At 46.0% G+C, this 23,939-nt stretch overlaps 14 protein-coding genes across 14 annotated transcripts; 4 read left to right on the top strand and 10 right to left on the bottom strand.

The window, feature by feature from the left end:
* Window positions 1–68: 68 nt before the first annotated feature.
* LOZ57_005248 (uncharacterized protein) lies at window positions 69–644 on the bottom strand (the record flags this gene model as incomplete). Its single annotated transcript, XM_049254279.1, has 1 exon — window positions 69–644. One exon carries the CDS (start codon window positions 642–644, stop codon window positions 69–71), a length of 576 nt encoding a protein of 191 aa, XP_049106749.1.
* Window positions 645–781: 137 nt separating this feature from the next.
* On the bottom strand, window positions 782–2,270 carry LOZ57_005247 (uncharacterized protein; the record flags this gene model as incomplete). The annotated part of the gene is made up of 5 exons (XM_049254278.1): window positions 782–883; window positions 930–1,337; window positions 1,392–1,507; window positions 1,570–1,751; window positions 1,801–2,270. The coding sequence occupies 5 exons, from the start codon at window positions 2,268–2,270 to the stop codon at window positions 782–784; spliced, it is 1,278 nt and encodes a 425-aa protein (XP_049106748.1).
* Window positions 2,271–2,479: 209 nt separating this feature from the next.
* On the top strand, window positions 2,480–4,446 carry LOZ57_005246 (uncharacterized protein; the record flags this gene model as incomplete). Its single annotated transcript, XM_049254277.1, has 7 exons — window positions 2,480–2,537; window positions 2,606–2,754; window positions 2,820–2,865; window positions 2,937–3,475; window positions 3,551–3,865; window positions 3,940–4,217; window positions 4,272–4,446. 7 exons carry the CDS (start codon window positions 2,480–2,482, stop codon window positions 4,444–4,446), a joined length of 1,560 nt encoding a protein of 519 aa, XP_049106747.1.
* A 187-nt stretch (window positions 4,447–4,633) lies between these two features.
* LOZ57_005245 (uncharacterized protein) lies at window positions 4,634–6,003 on the bottom strand (the record flags this gene model as incomplete). The annotated part of the gene is made up of 3 exons (XM_049254276.1): window positions 4,634–5,080; window positions 5,139–5,225; window positions 5,284–6,003. The coding sequence occupies 3 exons, from the start codon at window positions 6,001–6,003 to the stop codon at window positions 4,634–4,636; spliced, it is 1,254 nt and encodes a 417-aa protein (XP_049106746.1).
* A 292-nt stretch (window positions 6,004–6,295) lies between these two features.
* Window positions 6,296–7,323, top strand: LOZ57_005244 (uncharacterized protein; the record flags this gene model as incomplete). Its single annotated transcript, XM_049254275.1, has 2 exons — window positions 6,296–6,693; window positions 6,771–7,323. 2 exons carry the CDS (start codon window positions 6,296–6,298, stop codon window positions 7,321–7,323), a joined length of 951 nt encoding a protein of 316 aa, XP_049106745.1.
* Window positions 7,324–8,094: 771 nt separating this feature from the next.
* On the top strand, window positions 8,095–9,790 carry LOZ57_005243 (uncharacterized protein; the record flags this gene model as incomplete). The annotated part of the gene is made up of 4 exons (XM_049254274.1): window positions 8,095–8,184; window positions 8,250–8,624; window positions 8,701–9,160; window positions 9,225–9,790. 4 exons carry the CDS (start codon window positions 8,095–8,097, stop codon window positions 9,788–9,790), a joined length of 1,491 nt encoding a protein of 496 aa, XP_049106744.1.
* Window positions 9,791–10,059: 269 nt separating this feature from the next.
* LOZ57_005242 (uncharacterized protein) lies at window positions 10,060–11,462 on the bottom strand (the record flags this gene model as incomplete). The annotated part of the gene is made up of 3 exons (XM_049254273.1): window positions 10,060–10,948; window positions 11,025–11,184; window positions 11,243–11,462. 3 exons carry the CDS (start codon window positions 11,460–11,462, stop codon window positions 10,060–10,062), a joined length of 1,269 nt encoding a protein of 422 aa, XP_049106743.1.
* Window positions 11,463–11,832: 370 nt separating this feature from the next.
* Window positions 11,833–12,798, bottom strand: LOZ57_005241 (uncharacterized protein; the record flags this gene model as incomplete). The annotated part of the gene is made up of 4 exons (XM_049254272.1): window positions 11,833–12,121; window positions 12,183–12,269; window positions 12,318–12,331; window positions 12,388–12,798. The coding sequence occupies 4 exons, from the start codon at window positions 12,796–12,798 to the stop codon at window positions 11,833–11,835; spliced, it is 801 nt and encodes a 266-aa protein (XP_049106742.1).
* Window positions 12,799–13,397: 599 nt separating this feature from the next.
* On the bottom strand, window positions 13,398–14,357 carry LOZ57_005240 (uncharacterized protein; the record flags this gene model as incomplete). The annotated part of the gene is made up of 4 exons (XM_049254271.1): window positions 13,398–13,695; window positions 13,764–13,847; window positions 13,900–14,206; window positions 14,258–14,357. The coding sequence occupies 4 exons, from the start codon at window positions 14,355–14,357 to the stop codon at window positions 13,398–13,400; spliced, it is 789 nt and encodes a 262-aa protein (XP_049106741.1).
* Window positions 14,358–14,709: 352 nt separating this feature from the next.
* LOZ57_005239 (uncharacterized protein) lies at window positions 14,710–16,023 on the bottom strand (the record flags this gene model as incomplete). The annotated part of the gene is made up of 1 exon (XM_049254270.1): window positions 14,710–16,023. One exon carries the CDS (start codon window positions 16,021–16,023, stop codon window positions 14,710–14,712), a length of 1,314 nt encoding a protein of 437 aa, XP_049106740.1.
* A 922-nt stretch (window positions 16,024–16,945) lies between these two features.
* Window positions 16,946–18,490, bottom strand: LOZ57_005238 (uncharacterized protein; the record flags this gene model as incomplete). Its single annotated transcript, XM_049254269.1, has 4 exons — window positions 16,946–17,428; window positions 17,497–17,909; window positions 17,965–18,169; window positions 18,230–18,490. The coding sequence occupies 4 exons, from the start codon at window positions 18,488–18,490 to the stop codon at window positions 16,946–16,948; spliced, it is 1,362 nt and encodes a 453-aa protein (XP_049106739.1).
* A 720-nt stretch (window positions 18,491–19,210) lies between these two features.
* LOZ57_005237 (uncharacterized protein) lies at window positions 19,211–20,719 on the bottom strand (the record flags this gene model as incomplete). The annotated part of the gene is made up of 3 exons (XM_049254268.1): window positions 19,211–20,270; window positions 20,324–20,511; window positions 20,570–20,719. The coding sequence occupies 3 exons, from the start codon at window positions 20,717–20,719 to the stop codon at window positions 19,211–19,213; spliced, it is 1,398 nt and encodes a 465-aa protein (XP_049106738.1).
* Window positions 20,720–21,049: 330 nt separating this feature from the next.
* On the top strand, window positions 21,050–22,135 carry LOZ57_005236 (uncharacterized protein; the record flags this gene model as incomplete). Its single annotated transcript, XM_049254267.1, has 3 exons — window positions 21,050–21,450; window positions 21,521–21,827; window positions 21,899–22,135. The coding sequence occupies 3 exons, from the start codon at window positions 21,050–21,052 to the stop codon at window positions 22,133–22,135; spliced, it is 945 nt and encodes a 314-aa protein (XP_049106737.1).
* A 249-nt stretch (window positions 22,136–22,384) lies between these two features.
* LOZ57_005235 (uncharacterized protein) lies at window positions 22,385–23,838 on the bottom strand (the record flags this gene model as incomplete). The annotated part of the gene is made up of 3 exons (XM_049254266.1): window positions 22,385–22,797; window positions 22,853–23,759; window positions 23,812–23,838. 3 exons carry the CDS (start codon window positions 23,836–23,838, stop codon window positions 22,385–22,387), a joined length of 1,347 nt encoding a protein of 448 aa, XP_049106736.1.
* Window positions 23,839–23,939: the final 101 nt, after the last annotated feature.

Raw genomic sequence — 23,939 nt, 5'->3', positions numbered from 1 at the left:
TATACGGAGTATAAAAGCAGAAAAAAATATACCTACTGACAAAGTCAAATATCAAGATATATGGTGTTTCAGGCTCTCAGCTTAATATTTCTTAATTTCTCATAGCCATTCCACCTCTCTTCTGCTGTCCAGTACCTCACTAGGCTCTCCCATCCCAAAAGATCTCCAGCACGTAGCAGAGCTGCAATATCTACATTTAGAGGGCTGTCGGGTTGAGGATCAGTTAGCAGTTGATGTATTGCCAATAAAGTTGAGCTTAAAGTGTATGCAGGCGTCCAATGCTCAGTAGTGAGAAGAGTAAGGCATATTTCACCGGTGGTGAAAGATATATTGGGGTGACAGATGGGGGTTGTGAAAGTAATAGTAGGTGGAGATAAAGGATAGGTGGAAGGAATGGAAATCTTCAGGGACCAGAGGCCATCTATATCATAAAGTCTCATTAGATACCTTACTGTTTGTTTTTTAGGGGTCTTTGGTGGATGGATACCTTCGTAGGGTGTGTTGGGAACGCCTTTAAGCACGGCTTCCCAGTGAAGGAGATCGTCGTCAGAGATAGGATTCAGATGGAGAATAGCTTCATTGGAAGAGGACTGATACTCAGCAAGCTCACGGTGAAGGCGCTTTATGGTACTCGAGGATGCCATCATCTGTTGGGGATAATGGGCTTCAAACAAACAAGATGGATTGGCTGCCATTGAGCCGAGGAACAGGATTATATATTATCCTAACCGGCTTACTAATTTATTTACTAGTCAACTAATCTGATTAGATAACTAATGGATTACACATCAATCGGTGCGATGCCATTGGCCGGAGCTTCTTCTGCATTGGCCAGATGAACTTCAATTAGTTTTGTCACAGCACCACCATGAATTTTGGTTACCTATCTATCTGTCAGTTTGACGTCGCAACTAACAGGGATCACTTACGTTAAGCCGTGGATCTGCTGCCTTCAGCAATTGTCCAAACTGCTTTGCTGTGCGCTCTCTGGCAGACAATGTCACCATCATACACATATCACCTCTCCGTATAGCTAGATCTTGATGTCTAGGCGTTTTGTGACCCAATGCCGGAATGATACCTTCATTGAGCAGAAGCGGTGTTCCTTTACCAGCTTTTTCGAGTGCTGGGACCAATGCGCGTATGATTTTAATACAATCTGCATCGCTGTGATTGTGCAATGCATGTTTCATAAAGTATGCCTCGGCATCGGTAACCGGTTGTGGCTGGAAGAAATCATGCTGGTGAAATTGGACGTTTTCCGCAATTTTGTTATCCGGACCTAAAGATGGCGGGGGAAAGATGTCCTGTACAACGAACGACAGGTTGGGGAAGTGCTTGCAGCCGAGGACAGTCAGGTTGCAATCCATCTACTGTTGCTGGTTACTCACCTGACTAAGTAGTTTGGAGACATGTCCAGCGCCACCGCCTACGTCAACAATCTTCCCACTCCCCATGGCAGCCCAGTCGTAGCACTCTCGGAGACTGATCATGGATTCTTCATCCACTAGTGTGCACATTTTGCTCTTGTTAGCCACAGTCGGTAGAATCTGTGGCGCGAAAACTTACAACCAGAGGCACCCCTCATTGCTCGCCCAAAACGATCTGCTTTATCTGAGTTCTTTGTATAGAACTCGTAGATAGAGGTACCGAAACGTGTTGAAAATGGGGTTATATCTGACTTCTGTTCTAGCGGGCTTTTCCGAATAGCTTCGGCTGTACTGGAGGCTGCTTGGTACATCTCGTCCATCCTGTGCTTTTGTTAGTAGCATGCAGAGCCATGTTGCTGCAGGCACTAACTGGATTGCTATCGCCGATTGGGCCGAATCATCTTTTGCGATGAATTCGGATATAACACTATGCATGAAGACATCTTCACGTGTCTCCTCGAAGACGCCATGCACATTGAGAAGTCGCATCACTCGCCCTACTCGATCCTGATCGACGCCCACCTTTTGAGCCAGTTCCTTCAACGTAATTTCACCTGAAAGAGGGACATGGTTGAACAGCCGGAATTCCAACGCAACCTGAAAGGCAACTAAGTCGTAGTGGCTGAGTTGGAGATTGCGAAAGTATGATTTGGGGCTGATCACTTCTGCAACTAACTCCTCAGTGGCATCCTGGAGCTGGTCCGTCAATGTCGTCCAGGCCGGGCTTTCAAACGGTTGCTCTTCGCCGCCGGCGGCAACCCATTCTGCTGTAATCAGCCTGATTAAAAGCTGGATTCTATCGCCAAGGTGCTGAATGGTAGAAAAGGATCTTGTCGGCATGTTGATCGATCGTAACTGACTTAGAAAAATTACCCTTTGAAGGGCTTGAGGTACTTTGACTCGGTTTATTAATTAATGATGGCAGGAATCCAACATTTTACAATCTACTCAATTGGTGTTCCCGTTGCGGTTATTCATTTGATTATGCGCTGTTGGATTTGGTACGGTACCCGGTTGCGGTGTTTCGGCGCCCGACTTGAGACATAGCGATGGCGTCGATGTTTTTGATTACAATAGCGAAGAGAAGCAAGAGAAGTAGATTCGTTGGTTAGAGATTCCGCTCAACAATGCAATCAATTTCAGAAGGGAAATCAGAATTATGCTAACCGTCATAGATATTGCTGTTGCACTTGCGACATTCTACGGCTTTTACGCTATCGCCATCGGGACATGGAGGTTGTACTTCCACCCTCTGTCAAAATTCCCAGGGCCACGATTAGCCGCGTTGACATTGTGGTACGAATGCTACTTTGATGTCTTCCAGGTATTAGCGATACCTTTAACCTCAAAATGTTTTTACTAGAAGAGCACTGAATATTGGTGAGCTAGGGCGGCCAGTATTTTAAAGAAATTGAGCGGCTACACTCGATCTATGGTATGCCCTTCTAGGAATAGAAAGCTACTTTCTTTTTCTAACGGCTTTCGGCATTTCTGACTCTTATCCAGGCCCCATAGTGCGCATCAGCCCCAGTGAGATTCATATAAAAGATCCAGAGTGGGTTACAGAGCTGTATCCGCTTGGGAATCGCAAGCGCAACAAATATGCCTGGTTCTTATCTGAGGGAACGAACGCAACGAGTTCTGCCACGGTACATCACGATGTTCATCGCCAGCGCCGCTCCGCTCTCGCACCAAGCTTCTCCAAACAGTCAGTCGTGTCCTTCGAGGAAACTGTGATTCGTCCCAATATCTCTACTATGTGTAGCCAACTAGACGCATTTGCTAGAAATGGTAACCCCGTCGTGTTAGGCACAGTTTTTTCAAGCCTAACCATTGACTCGGTGCTTCAAATGTGGTATGGCGCACCTCCAGCTCAGACAAATTCTTGGTCATTTTTTCCTCGTTGGACAGATGTTATCCAGCCTCTTCTGACGGGTTCGCACTTCTTTCGGCATTTTCCTAAATCGTTCTACTTCCTAATCTTAGTGCCAAAGTCGGTCTTAGATAAAATGGAAGGACTGTCTTTTATTTTCGGGTTGCAAAAGGTGTGTCCGTGAAGCCCCGAATAGAATAGGTAGTATCCATTGCAGAATGGTATTATGGTTCTTAACTGCATATAGGAAACTTCGGCCCTTGCCAAAGTCGCTATGGAATCCGATCACTCCACAAAAGCTCCATGTCTGATACAGAAACTAAAAAGTAGCCCTCTGCCTGCAAACGAACGGTCCTTATCCAGGCTATCGAACGAAGGGTTCAGCTTCATTATGGCAAGCACAGAAAGCACCGCCCAAACCCTCTCTGCTATATTTTACCACCTCGCAGATAATCCGGATGTTTTAGCTGAGCTTCGCATTCAGATTCGGTCGTTGTGTAAAGCCCGTGAGTGCACTGCGCAAGAATTATCATGGACCGTTCTCGAACAGCTCTCGTATCTTGTACGGACATGCCATTCTATCGTTCCAAGCTTTTCTAAGATGCTACCTTACTGACCTATCTTCTTTTGATTTAGAGATACATCGTGATGGAGTCTATGAGAGTGACCTCGTCCGTAACTGGACGTCTAGCACGCATTGCCCCGGACGAAACCCTTAAATATAAAGGGTGGGAGATCCCGCCTGGCACTCCTGTTAGCATGGACCATCATTTTACACACCTTGATCCGACAATTTTTCCAGAACCAAAGAAATTCAATCCCGATAGGTGGAAAATTGCCTCTGAAAGTGGAAACTCACTAGATCGCTATTTCTTACCTTTTGGCAGAGGAAGTCGGATGTGTATCGGGATGAAGTATGTTACAATTCATTTGCCAAAATACTTATGATCAAGCTAACATGACATAAGTCTAGCAAAAGCCATAATTTACCGAACAATTGCTACAGTTGTGCAAAATTACGACTTTGATTTGTTCGAGACCACACGAGACGATGTTGAAATTGTTCGTGATAATCTGATAGGTGCCGTGAAGCCAGACTCACAGGGTGTCCGAGTTACGCTACGACAGAGAATGAAGACTTGATGTTTGCTAAATAGAAGTTAAACTTGAACTACTGATCCAGATATTGAATATATTAATATGAGATATATATCTGTAAATGGCATAAGATAACAATATTCAACAGAGGATATATTTCAAATTTTATATTAAATCTAGACTTAGATCTTGATCTTCCACATTATAACCGTATGCCAGTCCAGATTCTCCATCACGCGGCCTCTATGTTAGAACATATGGATGCATATGGCACAAGGGGCTTCATAATAGTGAAGGGAAGCATTGGCTTTTCCATACTCTTTAACTTGAGCATAATGTCCAAAAAGTATGGCAACGAGAAGGCAAACCAAAAAATTACCCATAAATGGCCCAGCCACCGTTGCCATGGTCGCTGGGGTAAATTTGACACAAGATTTTTATAAATATATTGCACAAAATCTTCAAAGGTGATAGCTGTGGCCTGAAGCATAAAAAATTGGAAAAACCCCAGACTGCGTTCCCGAAAGGTGATGTTTAATGGCGATGGAATAAGATATATGGCAGCAGAATGCATTATGCCACTAATTGCGAAGGAGAGCCAGAGTTGGGTGTAAGTTCGAAGCGTGCCCCGTCGAAGGTGTAGTGCGTCCACAAAAGCGCCAGTATAAGCATTCACTGTCTATTTTTTCAATGTTAGGGCGAGTAAATCGACTTGCGAGTGTGCTAGCTTCGCTTACATGACGTAGCATCTGGTGCCAATATTTACCCCAAAATGCACGAACGGTGGTGACTTGAGATAATCGACCAAAGAAAGGGGGCCAGTCCTTGGTATCTGGTCAGCGAAATGTTATTCTACGGTGTATGGCGTCAAGACCATCTTACCACTGGCTTGCTGATTCCTAACAAGACCCATACAATGGCGCCTCCAACATATTGCAAGTTCATAAATGTATACGGGATCATGCCTACAGTGGCTGTCCTGTAAACCCTACACATAAGGTTTGGATGCCGTGTTGTGAGATACCGGCTATTCATAGTCCCAACAACGCCATCCGGGGCTGTATAAAAATTTTGAATTGCAAGTCTCGAGAGAAAATCCCCCATAATGATGAGACGGATGAAGGTAAGAACACGACCTGCAACAAAAGACCAACGTCCCTGATTTGGCCGTGGCCCTTCTGGAATGTTTTTTACCTGGAAATTCCACCTGATACCCCGTAGATTGAACCAGATAATAAAAGCCCAAACAAGCTTTGAAATACCGAATGGCATGAAGTTGAGTGCCTCTCGGGCGGGGCGATCAATGCGCCAGAGGGTGACTTCAGGTCCTGGGTACGGAGCAAATATGATTTTTTGCAGGACAGACAGATAATGAGGCCATGCCAGTGAGAAGAACTGCGCCAATCCGGCATCACTCGTGAAAGGGCTGAAGTTTGATACGACGGCAAGGATGATAATTGTAGTTGTAAAAAGGATTTTGCGTCCAGGGAATATGGGAGCGCTCAGCGCACAAATCTGCACCATAAAGAGAAGAATATGGGGGATGATCGACCCAGGGGGCTTAGGAAAGAGAAAATTGCGCTCATAGTCGTTGGTGTCCATTGTTGAAACAGTTTTCGTAGCGTCGAGACGAAAGCTTTGCAACGCGGTCAATGAGAGTAGGAGGTAATGCTAGAATATCCATAGGTAAAGCTCAAGCACCAATGGTAGCACAGACGAAGCAAGTCTGCAAAGATCAGCTCGCTCTCTGTAGCCAGGCCAGATCGGATGCCGAGGTCATTCCCTCGCATGCCGGGCATTCGATAAATGGCGTATTCCATGCAAGAGTGTTGGTTCCATAATTCCGCTACCACTTCAAGCCACTAACTACTCAAGCTCAATTCACAAGCTAAAAATGACTACCGATACGGTCACTGATGTTCTCATCGTCGGGGGAGGTTATGCAGGCCTTTCCGCCGCATCAACGCTCTACCGGGCGACACATTCGACTATTGTGTTCGACTCCAACATATTTCGTGATAATCTTGCGCCCCAGATACGGTTACTCCCGGGGTTTGAGGGAGCATCTTCAGATCGCTATCGCGAGGTAGCTCGGACTGAGCTTGAAAAAACTGGGCTTTGTTCGTTTGTGAACTCCGAAGTCACTGAAGTGGAAAAGATAGAAAATGGTTTATGGAAGTTGACAACAGAGGATGGAAACAATTGGCTGGGAAAGAAAATCATTCTGGCAACAGGCGTAGATGAGATCTATCCTGATATTGCAGGTTATGAGGACTGCTGGGTGACGGGGATGTAAGTTCAGAGATTCCGTCCAATCATTTCTACAAGTATCCACGTTAGAGATGCATCTAATATTTTTATGCGTGTAGATTTCCGTGCCTTTTCCAGTTTGGATATGAGGAACGGGGCGTTGAGTCGGCCGGCATCTTAGTTGTTAACAAACTAGCGCAACATCTTCCACAAGTGGTAAAATTGGCAGGCGATGCTAACAAATTCGCGCGCAATGTCAACCTGTACACCAACGGTGACCGAGAGGTGACCGCCAATCTGGAGCCGCTTGTGCAGGGGACAAATTTTCGGATTAGGGATTGCCCGATCCGCCGTCTCGTAAAACAGAAGAATCGGGCCGAAGTCGTGGTTGAGTTAGACGACGATACCGTTATCACCGAAGGATTTCTCGTTCATCAGCCGTACACAAAGCTTCGGGGCCAGCTTCCAGAGCGTCTAGGATTAGAGATGACTCCATTTGGAGACATTAAAGTCCAGCACCCATTCCCAGCGACCAGTGTGCCGGGAATATACGCTGCAGGAGACTGCGCCTCGCCGTTCAAGAACGCATCCATGGCTATTGCCGCAGGCGTTTGCGCCGGAAACGGAGTTGCCAGAGAGCTTCCGGGTTCGCTTGAGATTGAAGTGCAGTAAGGGAGGCTTGTTTGGTTGTGATGCGGATTCGGAGTAACATAGAGCCGATATTAACTAACTGGTAGTTGGTTCTTTCCCAATTGGGATACAGTAGTCACATGAGGTAGCTTTATTTCAACCTAGATTCATCAGAACTTCCATGGGAGTCATTCACACGCCATGGAGCACCATAGGACGTTTCATTTCCTGGCTTATTCATTGAACACACCTATAACTAGCTAATACTACTTGTTGTGCACCTGATTTAACACCGATGCGATTGATTCATTATAAAAAACGCCCGAAAATGTTCATTTTAAAAAGAGTTGATTGATAAACGCCTAGATATCTACAGATACATCACTCCTCTCCTTTTACGCCTGATGCATTCCACGGAAATGCCGCTTTTCTGCGCCAGGTGGACTAGACTCCGGAAGCCCCTCCGCACAAGCGCTCTTGTTAAAGCACAGGTCACTCGACTTGTTACGACGGCCCACTGTTGCAAGGCAGCTTTGCATTATTGTGCAATGCACTCCTTTTTTGCGGAACTTTGCGCATGTTGGATAGTTACAATGGCCAAACTGTCGGTCCGACCTCGGGCACCGACCAGCCATGCGTTTTGTTTCTCACAAATCGATTTCCAATGGGTACTTTCGATGTCCGCCTGTATCTTTGTATTTTTTTTTCAAAGCGAAAGTCCTTCAGAGAAGAAGATATTCTTTTAGATTTTGGACTTCTTTTGACACTGGTTTGTGTACAATCATCCCTGGGTGACATCTCCCACCGTTGATCATGTTCAACATTATCCGAGCGGTTTCAAATAGTCGTGAACCAAAAATCGAGTCTTGGGTGTACCTGGCCTGTATTACACTACCTATTTCAGTCAGAACCCAACTGTCGATCGCCCTTTCTGTGGTTGCACAGTACTGACAAGACTCAACAAATAGCTAATCGCGTTTTTGCTGGTTAAGACGATCTACAATGTGTATTTCCACCCACTTCGCTCATACCCAGGGCCATGGCTTTCCAAAGCAACTCGATTGCACTATATATATCATCAATTGACTGGTGACCTCCCTTACCAAACTAAATTGTGGCATGACACGTACGGCGAGGTTGTTCGAATCGCGCCGGATGAGCTGTCCTATAATTCTAGTAGAGCGTATCAGGACATTCATGGTGAAGTATCACCGAAAGCTGCCATTCTTTGTTCAGTATTAATGGGTTGTACTTTTGCAGTGTGGAGGTCCAAAGACATGAAAAGCGGACTTGAAAAGGACAAAACGTGGTATTCGCAATCAATAAATTCAGTTCCAGTGATTGTCGGTCATCCATTGCAACCCGCCTATATTGCTTTTTTTTCAGTTCCATTTGTTAACGGAGGATGGATATTCATAGGTTACCGCAGAAAATAAAGATCATGGTCGACTACGAGGAATTCTCGCACATGCATTTTCGGACCGAGCCCTTTCTCGTCAAGAACCGCTTATCACGTCTTATATTGATATTTTAATCAATAGATTGAAAGACGAGGCTACGCGACCCGAAGTCGACCTTCTCCCTTGGTTCACTAGCACTGCTATGGACGTTATTCTCGACCTATCCTTTGGTCGATCGCTGAATTGTCTTGAAAATACGACGGGGGACAAGTTGCATCCATGGGTAAATCTAGTCAGCGGTCATGTAAAGGAGGGCCTTTACATTCAAGCTTTGCGTAGACTACCTGCGTGGCTATCACGGAACATTTTCGTCAATCTTTCGCTTGCCTTAATCGTTGGCCAATGGAAAAAGCAATTTGAAGTGACAACAGATATGGCACGGAAGCGAATCGCAGCAGGAACAGGCCGCGAAGACTTCGGTATTATATCTCATCTTTAGTTTTACCGTTCACCCCTTTTGAGACATATACTAATAACTCGTAGTATCACATCTGCTTCGTGAGAACACGGAGAAGGATGGAATGACAATTCCTGAACTAGAGATATCCTCGTCAATTTTTATGACAGCCGGAAGTGACACAAATGCGACACTTATCCTCGGTTGCACATACTACATTCTCCGTGACCGTAAACTCTGGGGAAAGCTGTGTCACGAAATTAGAGACAATTTCACTAAGGAATCCGAGATCACATTTACTGCATTACAGAAACTGCCCCTCCTAAATGCCGTAATCGAAGAAGCCCTTCGTCTTTATGTTGTTGTTCCCAGCACCTTTCCTCGTCGGACTCCAGTTGGAGGCGCCACAATCTTAGGAAAATATGTACCCGCTAATTATGCAGTAGGCATAAATGGATATGCTGCATCACTCTGTGAGGCCAATTTTACCCGGCCGTCAGAGTTTTGTCCGGAGCGCTGGTTAGGCGATATTCAGTTTGCTCATGATGACAAAAAAGCACATCAGCCTTTTTCCACCGGTCCTAGAAATTGTCTAGGAAAGAACATGGCCTATGCATTTGCAAGATGTATGTTTATGTCGCATATTGAGTGATCATTCTAATTTCCTTGATAGTGACCATCGCCCGGTTTGTTTGGACCTTCGACGCAGAACTGACCCCCGAATGTCAGAATTGGGCATCTGGCCAAGAAATTTTCGTCATGTTTGTGAAGAAACCGTTGAAAGTTCGACTCAACAGAGTATCACACTAGAAAATACTCAGATGAAGATTTATCTTCATTCTTGAAACATTCGTTTTATACGGAGTGTTTTATTCCATATGTATGAAATACAAAGTATTTAAATCAGCTAGCGGTGCGTGTTTAGCCAAAAAATGGCTTGACATTGTCCTCCAAAGGCAATTCATTGGTCATTTGTGCAGCAACCTTTTCAATATCCTCCATAACCCGCAATACGTTACCCCCAATAACCCCAGAAAGCTGCTTAACCGTGACGCCGCGGCGCAATAATTCGGCAATCAAGTCAGGATACTTGCTCACGTCCTCAAGGCCGACGATTCCTTTTGGCATTCCGTCGAAATCGGAGCCGAGCCCAACATGTTCGTATCCGATCAGCTCTCCAGCATATTGGATGTGGTTTGCCACATCCGTAATGTTTGCAGCTGCTGGGTCATCGCATCTAGTATACTCGGGGTAAAAGCTAATCATCACAATACCCTTGTTTACCTTGAGCTTCTGCAGGATGTCATCCGGTACATTTCTCTCGTGGGCGCATATAGCATATATCGAAGAATGCGAGAACATCACAGGGGCTTGGCTTATTTTCAACGCATCCAACATGGTTTTATAGCTAACATGTGCAAGGTCAACAGCCATTCCAACCCGGTTCATTTCACGGATGAGTGCCTTTCCGGCATCCGAGAGACCATTATGGAGCGGTTTGGCCGGCGTGGCACTATCTGCATAAGCATTATGACACTCATGTGTGAGAGTTGCGTAGCGCACGCCAAGTTGATGATACAGTCGCAAGATGCTTGCGCTATTCACAATCTGATGAAGCCCTTCAATTCCCATGAAGCTTGCAATGCGAGCGGTTTGAGAAAAAACACGGCGAAATTCCGCAGTAGAGTGGACAAGCTCTAGATGATCGGGGTTTGCCTTCACCAAGCGGTTAACGAGGTCAATCTGCTGCAAGGTATCACGGCCTCCTTCGAAGTAGACTTCATCGGAGTATGTGTCTTTGATCGTGGGACTGTTGTTGCATCAGTCGCCCCAAGTTAAAACTTGAACTCCTTCCAGTAAGGACAAGATACAAAGATCTAGCATACCATTCAACATACACACTCCAGAACTGACCACGAAGGCCCCCTTCAGTAAGGCGGGGGAAGTCTACTTGGCCAAACAGCGGAACGTCACCCGTAAAGTTGCGTTGGTAGAGATGATTTTGGTAGAAGGCTCGAATCCAGATTGGAAAGTCATTATGCCCATCTTGTATACCGGTTTAATTAGCAATTCAGGCTGTCACTATTGGCACGCCTTGGTATACCTGTAAGGGGAGCTGAGCGAAGGACGTCCTCCACTGAAGGCACAGGAGACCTGCGATAAAGTGCAACCCATATAGCCTTTCTACCCGCAAAATACAATATGGTTAGAAAGGTAAGTGAAAGAAGGACCCGATACCACATGTTAGCTCTTTTCCTCGATGGTATGTCGGTATGGCCACCATTATGTGTGCGGTGAGACGGAAGAACTGCTTTTGTATCCATTATTGCGAATTAATTAGGAAAGCGGCATCGATTCTAATTCCCGAACTTGTTGCATACATATAGATTCGATACTCAGGCCTGCTGCCGTTATATCATTCTTCTAACATGAGTATGGGTTTATGCCCCTTGAAGTTCTGAGTTTCAGCAGACAACCTTGGAGGCCAGCGCGGCCCCCGAGAAAATCATTTTCCGGGCGCCGAGTGCCTAACCTCCCAGGACAACATCTCCCGCCCCCCAATCAGCACGGCCGAAACACGATGTCTAATCAAACAGTGCAAAGCAGCGGACTTCGACGCTTTCGCGAGGCGGAGCATCGGGGCGGGTATTTGGGTGTTTGAAAGCGGCATGCGGACACACTATCTCGTGTTATTCACGCCTGAGCTGTCAAAAAGGGGGTTAACTGGCGGGAATTCCTACATTTGGCGTCGATATCAACACTATTGTCCCAAATTTTTATAAGTGTAACTTCATCAGTCCTATGTCCATCCAGGTAATACCATTTCTGTTCGTCGGTATAACCGAAAGTAACTGTCTGGCCACGGAATGTATCTTTATCTTCGAGTAGATCAGTAGGGTATATAAGTTTTGGGTCACAGGTCCGGTAATCCATAGTCGCAAGCGGCCAATCTTCAACAGGTCCGCGAAGAGGGCGCCAGATGCTACCAGGCCAAATGATTAGCCGAGCAGCTCGGCAAAAGGGAAACTCGGGGCCTCAATTACTTTATCATAATCACACGTTTCTTCAGAGTTTCATCCAGTTCTCCAGGAACATTCTGCTCCAGCCGACGGAGTGCACCTTTTGTAGACCTGCTTGGCATTAGCATGATACAGAGCGCATGAGTGTTAAAAGCTCACTGATCACAATGCACCTATCCTCAAAATTAGGGTCTTCAAGAATAAGCTAACGTGTGAGACGACTTCTTACCATTGTTGCTGGCTGCTCTTTACCGGTGGGGTTGTCATAGGTACCAAGTTCAGGGCGTCTCTTTCTGGAAGTATGATCAAAGATTACTACTCGGCTGGCACCGGTTTCTCTCTTAATTAGTCTCTCAATGTGCGGGTAGTACAGTCTTTTGATCTCATCGGCATTGTTATCCCTCAGAATTTGCAGAATCTCTGGGGCACCTCCCTCAGGATCATCGCGATATGCAAACCCATGGGTGTCGAGATTAAAGGAAAACTTCTCGGGACGAGCATCATTTATTTTCACATTGTGGTCAATCCAGTCAAAGTTCATATAGTCGTATCCTGGTGCAGCATTTGTACGGATGAAAGGAATGTCCTTTTTATCAGCCCAGGGCTCGATGAACCGCATGACAGAAGTGTAAGTCGCCATTTTAGGTTTTTCTTTGGCAGATTTTTTGGATAAGAAGAGACGTTTAATAAAGCCAGGTATAAAAGATGTGAACATTGTTATCATTAAGTTGATAAACGGAGTATGCCATGGTGATGTCGGAGCGAAAACCCTTGCTAAAAGGCAGAAAATCGGTGGCCGTCTCGGAGAAAGGCTAGATTGAAACGCCGAAGGACAAATTTCACCCTATTACTCTACGGTGAGAAGTAATAGCCGTGGCCATGGGGAAAATATTTCTTATTGCTACCTTTGTATGGCAGCTTGCGTTTAGGTACACTGAGAAAACAGTCTACTAACAAGAACTCTTGAAAGACACGTTCTAGCCGAGCCGCAGCATAGAAGAAAAGATATTTGCGGTATCTTCAATGACTTGAGTTATTAATTCTCGACTTGATTTGGATTTGTTGGACTCTTGTTAAAATCTTTGATAATTAACTAGCGCAACTAACTACGTAATAGTTAACTACATAGTTAACTAACTATACGATTATGTAATGACACGGATTAGTTACGCAGTCAAAAACTAGATTGGTTTAAACCAAGGGGTTAAAGAAGCAAAATTGCAAAAACAGTCCATCACTTCAAACTGCAGCCTTAAGCTCACGGGCCTGTTCCTCTGTCATGTTGTGCCCAAATGTCTTTGCCCTTTTCATGATGTCTTGAACAGCAGGTCTTTCTAACATACGATGTGCCCATTCCTCGATATGCGGCCAGTCTTTTATTTCTACTCCAAGAAACCCAAACATCCATGGCATTGCAAATGGAAAGTAGGACAGATCAGCTAGTGTAGGTCGGTCTTTCAAGGCAATATATTTTTGATTTTCAGGTTCAAGGCGTTTGTTCAAAATATCCCATTGTTTTAGAGTATTCTGGTGCAACCTAGGACAATAAAAATGTGAGCATCACATACTGATCGTGATTTATATGTGCTTTCTTTTAAATCTTACTTTTCAATTGTTCTTGGGAGCTGAACCGGGTCCTTCCTGGTTGGATAGCCTCGTAGAAAATACAACCAATACTTTGCAGTTGCCCTTGAAGAGGTGATTAGCTTCTAATCATGTATATGCAATCTTTGCTAAATACCCAATGCCAGCAGTTTGATATGCTGTCCACGTAAAAACCGCGGCGCGTTCCGCAGCCGTACGCCCGCTCCACTCTCCATTAATATCGAAACGATCCGCCAGATATTGCAGGCAGGCGGTGCCTTCAAAAACGTTAATCTGCTCTCCGGTCTGGGGGTCTTTATCTTTCAATGAAGGAACCATGCGTTCTGGATGTATCTTATATGCTGCCTGTGACGTCGTATTGATGACAGAGATGACATGTGGGAAACCGAGCTCCTGTGCGAGAATCAAGGGCTTGATGTAATTGATGTAAGAGGTTTCATCGGCTGTACTATCGTCAGCTTTCTTCTATCCAGCGGCCGAAAGCGATTTGTTACCCTTGATAATGTATAGTATAACACGTCCGTCATGCTCAATGTCACCTATGACGACTTCGCCATTTTGGCTGGCAGTCTGGGAAGGTTGTTGAAGTGACATCCTACAAGTATGAAGATAGTCTGAATCCCTCTAGTTAGTTCACCTGCACTTGACCACAGATTTCACAATAACACCCGGTATTTTATACGTAGTCTTATATGCTCAAGCTCGGCTTCCGAAGGGGTGGCATTAAGAAAATCAGACGTAGGGTGCGCACATACATGCCTAGGTTTACGTGCACGACGCTCCAGCATCAATGGCATAGAATTAATGAGGTTTGCACAAAAGAAACGCTCAAAAACCATAAACAAAATATAGACAGATACTATTCATAATTGGGAATACCTTAAGCCGGAGGTGCATTAGATTGGAACGTTGACCGGCGTACCCAGAGAAGAAAAATTGCATTTATTCAACTATCTGCCCAACCATTCTGTCGCGGAACATCTGGCGTCATCTCGATAGCAGCGGGCCATGAGTTTCGGAGTGGGATTATTCGAACTATTCTCCAGCCCGAATTCTCGGCTAAGTTTCTCCATTCAGTAGCCGTCCGCTCCAGCCCGTTGACGGCAATAAACATATTCATATCGGCATATCTTGAAAGTCGAGAAGATCTGCCGTCAGCTAAGATGGATTCCATAACCACGAGTCTACTTTTAGGGCTAGGTATGATGGATTGGCGGATATTTCGTAAGATCTTCAGAGCTTCGGCCTCCTTCCAATTGTGCAGCGTCCATTTCATGGTGTATACTTTAGAAGGAGGGATACTTTTGAAAAAATCGCCTCCAATCAAGTTTTCCCGAGGAACTCTGTCGGCCAGGTCGGCAAACTGGCCATCGGGCGAGTGGAAGAATGGGGTAACATGGTCGATGACATGTGGGAGATCATAAATGCCTCCCTGCATGGTTTTGTGAGTATGAAGTAAAAGGGATATTAAAGCACCGCTACCACCCCCAATATCAATAATCGTCTCGTTCGCAACCTCACTCCATGGATAGTCGGCTATAATACCAGGTCCCTGAGCAGTGGCACCCCCACCAAGAGTTCGATGTAATTGGGGTACCCAGCCACATTTGTTGAAGTAATTAAACATATCCATATCAGTGTCGAAATTGACTTGAGCGGGCGATCGATTTTCCGATGCCTGAACTGATTTGGGAATGCCCCTCGCCATATCGTAGAACTGGTTTCCATAAAGATCAATCCAATTATGCCACTGAGTCCAGTGATCACGAAGGAGAAGTGTGGAAGTGGAGTTATTCTCATAACAACCTTTTCCAGGACTGTATTTGAAAATCCCGTTGTTGTGCAAAATTCGCAATACCTGGCGGAGGCGGTCAACATGAGCACCACAGAGAGAAGCAAGCTCTTCGACAGTAGATGCGCCTTTTTCTTGAAGAATTTCTGGGATTTTCAACTCGACGGCAGAGCATAGACACTTAGCGTTAACGTAGCCTTGATCAATGTTAATGGGTTGTTTTCGAGTATGGATAAATCGCTCACCAAGGAAATGGTCCGCAAGTACAAGTTGACCCGGTTCTAGCATCTGCTCTATCGAATGAAGTAGGTCAATAGATTCGGCCGCAATTGTGGCCAAGTCCATGTCTGGAAGAGCCCCTTCATCATGGTTATGAAGGCGAGACACAAGGTCGTCGTGAAGCTTTCCTCGTAGATGATCGCGAACAGAGACCAAATGACTGTTCAAACTCTGTAGAAGAAACTCCATTTTGAGAAGGAACAAAACACACAAGCTTCAAGGGTTGAATTGACGACTTCGAAACCCGAGACAAGAGCTTGGAGAAGCTGTCGCTATATTAGGATAAATCTTGAAGAGATATCAACCAATAGAATGGAAAAGCCGACGATGCTGGTATAATGCCGAAGTCCGCAGCGAACTATAAGCGTTCCCCGGCCGGCGGCCGATGGAAATCATTTTGTTACTCTTGATCGACCTGTAAACTTAGAAGCTTATGGGGCTATTTATAGTTCTGTTGCTAAGTAAAAAGAGTCTTAAGGGGCTGCAGATTCCGTAGTTGGAAATGTGCCGGCATTGATATCACTGCTGGGCTTCATAAGAGACAATTCGTTCTTTTAGGCAGTAAAGGATGGCCGGGTTGCGCGTAAACTCCACAGGAGGAACAGCTAAGATCTAGCTACACAGTCTGATCTTTAAATGGTAAATCTTCTTGCGGATGGGCGGGCGGTATGATATGATTACTATAGGGAGTACTCCGTAGTGATTGCATTATGTGCTATCATAACTGCATGGAGGTACTCAGAAGGGGAAAAAAGATTCGCAGAACTGGAGTCAACAATCTGCTGACTAATCGCACCCTTAGTTAAAGGTCACATGACTATGTTATCTTCACGTGCTCTACGGAGTACTCCATCCTCCGTACTCCGTAGTTACTCCCGTTCATCGACGGATCTTTGACTTTCGATTAATGTAGCAAACATCAAACCAGCTGCTATATTGATGACACCTCTTTCTCCGGGGTTGATGTCACCGAATAGTTATATGCTTTCAAACCCCAGCCAGACTTCATATATGGGCGTCTCATGCACTGCCACATTTCAAATCCAATTGCGCTTCCCTTTCCGACATATGATCACTTGATAAAGCTAAAAGTTGCAAACACGATCAGGTGTTACTCGGCCTTTGTATTAGGAAACTTTTCCACTTGCGGTGGAAATTTTCCAAGTACTTTTGATATTTTTGAAAGCCCAGCTTGCAAGACTTCTGGCTGCACAGCAAATGTTATTCGTGCCCAGCCTTTCTCAGATTCCACCCCATGATAATTTTTCCCGGCACTTAAAAGAACGCCTCCTTCCTTGCATTTCTGAATCATACACGCTTCGTCTTCCCAGGTCGTTGCGTCTTTGCATAGTTTGGCAAACACATAAACTCCTGCATTAGCCGGAATCCATTTGATGCTATTCAATTTCAACCATGATGCGACCGTGGCGTACGACGACGATAGGCGATCTCGATTTAGTTGTATGAGATCTGAAAGCTGCGGTGATGTCAAGAGACTTTTAGTGAATATTGCAGCCAACGATGACGTCTGAGTATTTGAAGCCAGAGAAAGCCCCACTATAATCTCAGGATTGGCCTGTGATATCGTACATCCCTATTCAGGGTAGAATGTCAGCTTTCTCAGCTTCATATAATCCGAACCATTCGAAATTCTATTCTTACAAGGCGAATTCCGCTGGACCCAAAATCTTTGCTAATACTCCAGATAGTATGGATGCGTTGTGCCGCGCAGCCAATTCTCTCGGCGTCGAGAGACAGGGCTGAAACGAATGTTGGTAGAGGATTCGAAGTGCTTATATTGAATGTGCTCATTGCATACACCTCATCCGATATGTAGTGGATGTTTTGCTCTTCACAGAACCGCAGGCATGCCTCGAGGACGCTTCGGGGATAACATTGAGAGAAGGGATTATGCGGATTGGTAAGAACTAATGCCCTCACGGGACAGTCTGCCTGTTTCAGAGCAGCCTCGAGTGCAGGCAATAAATCCGCAGATAGAGTATTGTCGAAACTCTCGGTGTTCACCAAAATTGGTTTTACAAACGGCCGAACGCGAAATTGAAAATCGAATCCATCTAGAAATTTTGTTAGAACAGGATACTCTGGTAGCTACTTGCCCACATATCTCACTCCAATACGGGCCTGGAACCAACACGCCGTCTCCTGGGTCACAAATTGTGAAGAGCAGTGCCTCTAAGCAGCTCGCTGCTCCTGGGGCCGTAGCTATATGCGACGCTTCAACTGGAATAATCGGATTAAAGAATTTATTAAAGAAACTGGCAATTGCCTCAATAAGTTCAGGGTCACCGGAAAACCCGTTTGGATAAGAAAAGTGCTATACACAAATATCTGATTTAGTATGTGGTTGCTTGCATACGTTTCTGAAAATACCGACTTTAGGTGCAAGGCCTTCAACCACTCCATTCTTGCAAATTTCTATCAACTCTTCGCGCAGAAGCCAATTCTCGGCAGTGGAAAGGTCAATGTTTGGGTTATCAAGCCGGGTTCTCTCAGCCACAGCAGCACTGATTTTTGGCATAATAGTCTGAACAACACCGCTGGACCGCTGCGAGAGCCCTATCAAGGTCGGCTTCTTTCCATTTTCCTTTTTTCCTTGTTTGTCTGCGCTACCCTGTAGAACTTTGTCTTCATCCATAATCGCAGGTATAGGCTTGCGTGGCTAGGCTTGAGGGAGCGAAAAAAAAAAGTGATATTTAGGTTTGAATTTTAGAGAGAAAAATACTATGCATACATATTTTCAATTAGCCGCCCCGGAGACCTCTCGGGCTTGAGCGCCTTTCTCGGCCTCCTTTTCGGCTCCTCGGTACTTATGATTTCCGACCATCAATATGGAACGAATCGAACGATCCCAGGTTCATCCAATACAGTATGAGGTACTCCTGTAGTCTTTGATCCAGCTCCTTTTGTGAATGTCTAAAGAGCTGTCTACTATCTAGGGTACTTCAAAACTCTCTATAGTTCACTGCTGGTATTGGATTTCCATTTTAATTCGTATTTTTTTCTGCCTAACGAGAGCACTGAGTCAAGCAAACGTCGATAGAGACGATGTGGCTCCAAAAATGGTTCGGATTTACTTTTACTTTTGAGAGCCATGATATATCTTAGTACGGAGTAAATTTCCCTAAATTAAGGTAGACTATCGTCTCTCGCACCGAACCTGGAAATCCGGATGCGTAATCCAGCATTCTTTATCCCTCGCCCAGCCATCCTTGCCTAAGAGGCTTAAGTGATAGTTTTGTACAAGGTACACCAGTGTTGCTCGAATTATAATATCCGCAACATACTTCCCCATGCACCTAGAAAATACTGTCATGAGCAAATCAGAAGCTCAGTAGGGAGGGAAAAAGTACGGAACTTACTGGCGAGGTCCAAAGCCAAACCTCCAAAAGAGGTACCTTAAGTCTATATTTTTCCGAGCCAGGAACCGTTCTGGTCGATAAGTCTCATTGTCTGGAGCCCAGTACTCGTTGCGGACATTTAGAGAGTACGAGTCAACCACAAAGCTTGTATTAGCAGGGATAACGAAGCCATCTACAAGTCGAGCTGTAGGGGCGGACTGAGGAACAGAAAATGCGGCTAAAGGTTTGAGGCGACTGGATTCCAAGATACATGCCTGTAGGTATGTAGACTGAGAGCGAAGGTAATTGTCGAATTTAGCTTCATCAGCTACCATTGTTTGTACCTCTTCGCGTAGCTTTTGTTGACAATCGGGATAAGCTGCTAGGAATACCAGGTTCCAGGAGAGTCCTCCAGTCGTCACATCAAGATTGGCATATAGTGCCTCGTCTAATGTCTGAAGGAGTTGCTCCTCTGAAATTTCACCCCGTTGAACAGCTTCGAACATTTGAACAATAGGTACAATGTCCCCGCCTTTCGGGTGATTGCGACGTGCGTAGCTGGCCGCCTCGCGGTTAAATTTCTGCCAACGTCCTTTGAATACGAGCAAGTCTTTATTTGCTTGAGTGGGAAGATATCTCGACAAAGTGAATCGTGAGATGCCACCACGAATCACATGCTTCATCAATTCTTCTCGAGTTGGAGCTAAACTTCTTAATTCTTCGATGAGGTTTGTTGATAGCTTGCCATAGAAGAAATAGCAAACCACCCAAAATGGCAGCATCTTCATATCTTGAGCGGGGTGAATCAAACCACGACTCAAATCGGACGTCTTTTCGAGAACATCAAAATGATCCCGTACAAACTGCCAAATATCCGAAACTTTAGTTGCAGTAGCTTGGTGACGGAATGGCACCTCTGTGATTGACCTCACTTTTTGCCAGTGCGGAGGGCTTATCAGGCCGACACATTGGCCTAGTAATTCACCCATGAGAAATCCAGAGTTATTATTGACAGCTTTTATATGTTTATCAGAGTCCTGAAAAACAGCCTGTAGCTGACCCGGAGAAGTGAGAACGCTATATTATTGTTCATGAGCCGTCTTTGAGTGCTAATTTGGCATATTCCTTACACTTCTGACTTTAAACCACTCCAAATTCTGTAGACAGGACCATGTCGTTTCTCCCAAAGAGAGCTGTTCTCAATACCATCCAGGAATTTGCCAACATCTCCCTGTCCGTTTGGCCAGCGGTAAGAGCATGTTGGGAGATCTGTTCTCCCATCCACACTCTTAATTGGATAGAGCCATTTCAAGTAGATCTGTGTAATATAACATAAGTAACAGCCCAGTGAAGCTCAGACAGGCTCCATAACTAACGTTGATGGCACCAGAGAGAGCGTCAGCAATTGGCCATGGTAAAATGCCGGGGTATGCTGCTTCAAGAAACGCTATGCCAATGCTGAGAAGGAAGACCACACACAGCAACCATGCTATGAGAGAATTTCGAAATAGTATGTCAAGAACCATGTTGACTTTAGTCTCCTCTGGTTGCAGTCATTGAATATCGAAAATGCAAGTTCGCGTCCTCCGGCTGGGCGGAATCCGCGGCAGCCTCCTTTTGCATTACGGGGCACCATCTTCAGAGCACCCGTATAAATTAACAGGAACCTCCTTGGCATTGATTGAGGTATTTGCTGGCTTTCTGTATTTCCTCCGCCGATTCTGGCACGGAAAAAACATATTTCGGTGGCCGATGTGGTACAAACGGGCCGGAGCGGCCGGATGTATATGGAGAGGTATGACCCCGAGATGTCAAAGCACGTATTTCCCAAAGAACCAGTGGTCTGAGCACAAACAATGGCGACGAAGAAACTCCTCGACGTCCTGATCATCGGCGGTGGCCCCGCGGGCTTATCGACCGCCCTCGGCCTCGCCCGTCAGCTCCATTCAGCAGTCATTTTCGACTCAGGCGTCTACCGAAACGACCTTGCAAGCCACATGCACAATGTGGTGACTTGGGACGATCGTGCGCCGGCCGATTTTCGAGCAGCAGGTCGAAAAGAGCTTCTGGAGCGATACCGGACGATCCAGGTGGAAAACGTGAGGGTTGACGAGGTTCGCAAGGACACGAACGGGTATTTCGAGGCCAAAGACGCCAGCGGGCAGATCTGGTGGGGTCGCAAGCTAGTGCTGGCGGTTGGCGTCCGCGACATTTCGCCCGACATCCACGGATACGCGGACTGCTGGGGAAAGGGAATGTAGGCTACAAGCTCCCTCCGCCACTCTGCGCGTGCTAATATGTGCTAACTAACGCCCTGAATGCTGCAGATTTCACTGCCTTTTCTGCCATGGGTACGAGGATCGAGGGTGTGCGTCAATAGGCGTGCTGGCGGTTGGCGACTGTGCGAGTCTTCGTCCTGCCATGCACTTGGCACGCATGGCCCGACGTCTCGCAGAGAAAGTTACGGTTTACACAGACGGCGCTGTTGAGCTGTCGGAGTCTCTCGCCGGCCCGCTCAAGTCTGCTGGATTCCAGCTGGAGACGCGTCACATCGCGAAGCTCATCAACGGCTCGAAGGAACCTGAGATGGTAATCGAGTTGGAAGATGGAACAACTATAACAGAGGGCTTTCTAGTATGAATCCCACTGCCCTTCTCAATTAACTAATCTGCAATACAGTGAGAAATGCTGACGGCTTCTGCTAGGTTCATAAGCCAAAAACGGAAGTCAACGGGCCGTTTGCCCAGCAATTGAACCTGGAGCTTACTCAAGAAGGTGATATTCGTGTGAACGCGCCCTTTTATGAAACTACCAGTGTGCCTGGCGTATTTGCAGTGGGTGATTGCGGCTCTTTTGGAAAAGCTGTTGCACAGGCAAATGCGACGGGACTGTGGTGTGCGTCTGGCCTTGTTGCACAACTACAAGCGGAACCTTCACTGTAGCTGTCTGATGCCCTTATAATCCCGTTCTGCGTAATGGGTACATACTTGTAATAGACACAACACACTTTGCACTTCGAGATTTTGGTAGCGAAGATTCGGTGTTTGCATGTAACGCAAACATTTCGAATTATATAATCACACTCACCATAAGGCTTATTGGCTCTATCGTAAACCAGTTTGCATTGTTTGCCTGCCCTCAAACTAACAACACTCGATCGATGGATCCGGCTATTTACACAACACCCGTTCTTATTTTCTGAAGTTGAGTACAATCTCCGCTCTTGGGTCGGGCATGATTTGAAAATCATGCGACGTGTTCGGCGGGCGGCCCTCGCCATTCTTTAAGCGCAGATCAAAGTTTGTTATAAGGTGTATTGCTATCACCTTGAGCTCAGTTGCTGCAAACAAACGTCCAGGACAAGCATGGCTGCCGTATCCCCACGTCAGGGAATCCGAGCTTGGAGTGATGAGCTGATTGCTTCCTTCATTTCCTGCCGTCTGCCTCGCACGGGAATAACGAAAACCATCGAACTCGTCTGGGTCGAACGGGTGTGGTGATGACATATCAAACCGGTTGTTGGCAAAGGCGATCAGTGTCCCTTTTGGGATAAGTGGCCCGCATGACGGAGCCAATGGTGCCGTGGTCTCTCTCATTAAAGTCACTATACTTATATCAGTCACAAAGATAAAAGTACTCAAAGAAATTTCGATCCGCACCAACTCCACCGGGTGGATTCACCCGTAGGGATTCCTTGATAAAACTATCCAGCTTGACCATTTTTCCTATGCCCACCATCGTGAGGTCCTTACTTGAACCGGATGTCAACACTGTTGCGATTTCTTCATGGAGCTCATCTTGGTATGCCGGCCGCGCAGCTAGTTCTAGGAGCACATGAGTTAGGGCATTGGTAGCTATATGGATTGCCGCAAACGATGCAAGCAAGTGGTCTTTCCCCAGCAGCTTCTCGGAGACAGAAGATTGCGAGCCGTAATGACGGAGTAACCAGTTTGCGAGCCGACCCCGCTGCTGACAGGCGTCCGGTTTTTTTTCGGCGCCCCCTTGTTGCTGGCAATAGGAAATAGTGTCGTGGAGCATTTCACGCACACGCGCCTGGTGCTGTTGAACATCGCGAATCTTCTGCAAGAAAGGAGCCACCAGAGTTCGGAGCTGCGCAGGGTATGCTCTGAGTTGTTGACCAGCCGCGACACTCTCTACGGCGTAATTTATGGATGATTCCACCCATTCCTCACTACGACAGAGAGGGAGTCCAACAAAGACCCGGCCACTCACCAATGCAATGTACCGCAGCATGGTCGAATACACGGGGATTGCCTTATTGCGTATATCCTGGTACTCTCCAATCGTGCATTTTGTTGCATAATCCGTCTCTTCGAGCATTTCAGACAGCATGGCGCCGACATTTCGCGTTAGATCCTGTTTTACGGATGCTACGAACTCATCTGATGGGGTACCCATGAGTGTGTATCTTCCGAAAAAACGGCGGTAATTATTGGCGTTCAGTGAAACCTGGGAATCGGGAAGTGATTTTATCTCGTCGATCACACTGTGCGGCAGAATAACCGTGGGGTTCTGGAGTGGTAGCACAAACGCATGATTGGGATACTTCACACATGAATTAGTCTAATATCCAATGAAATTATGGAGGGGCGAACACTGATGCCTTTTTGGTACCTTCCTCCATTGCAGATCGAAAATCGGTCTGCGATTCCTCTCCTATTTTTGGCAGATTAAGAAAGTCGCTATAAACCCTCCTGAACCGCACATATCTCCATGCGAAATGAA

Source organism: Ophidiomyces ophidiicola (genome assembly GCF_022830035.1).
Source record: "Ophidiomyces ophidiicola strain CBS 122913 chromosome Unknown scaffold_25, whole genome shotgun sequence".
Classification (NCBI taxonomy): Eukaryota; Fungi; Ascomycota; class Eurotiomycetes; order Onygenales; family Onygenaceae; genus Ophidiomyces; species Ophidiomyces ophidiicola.
Note: the sequence above shows the minus strand (reverse complement) of the source record. Positions and strands in the feature narration are given on the sequence as shown.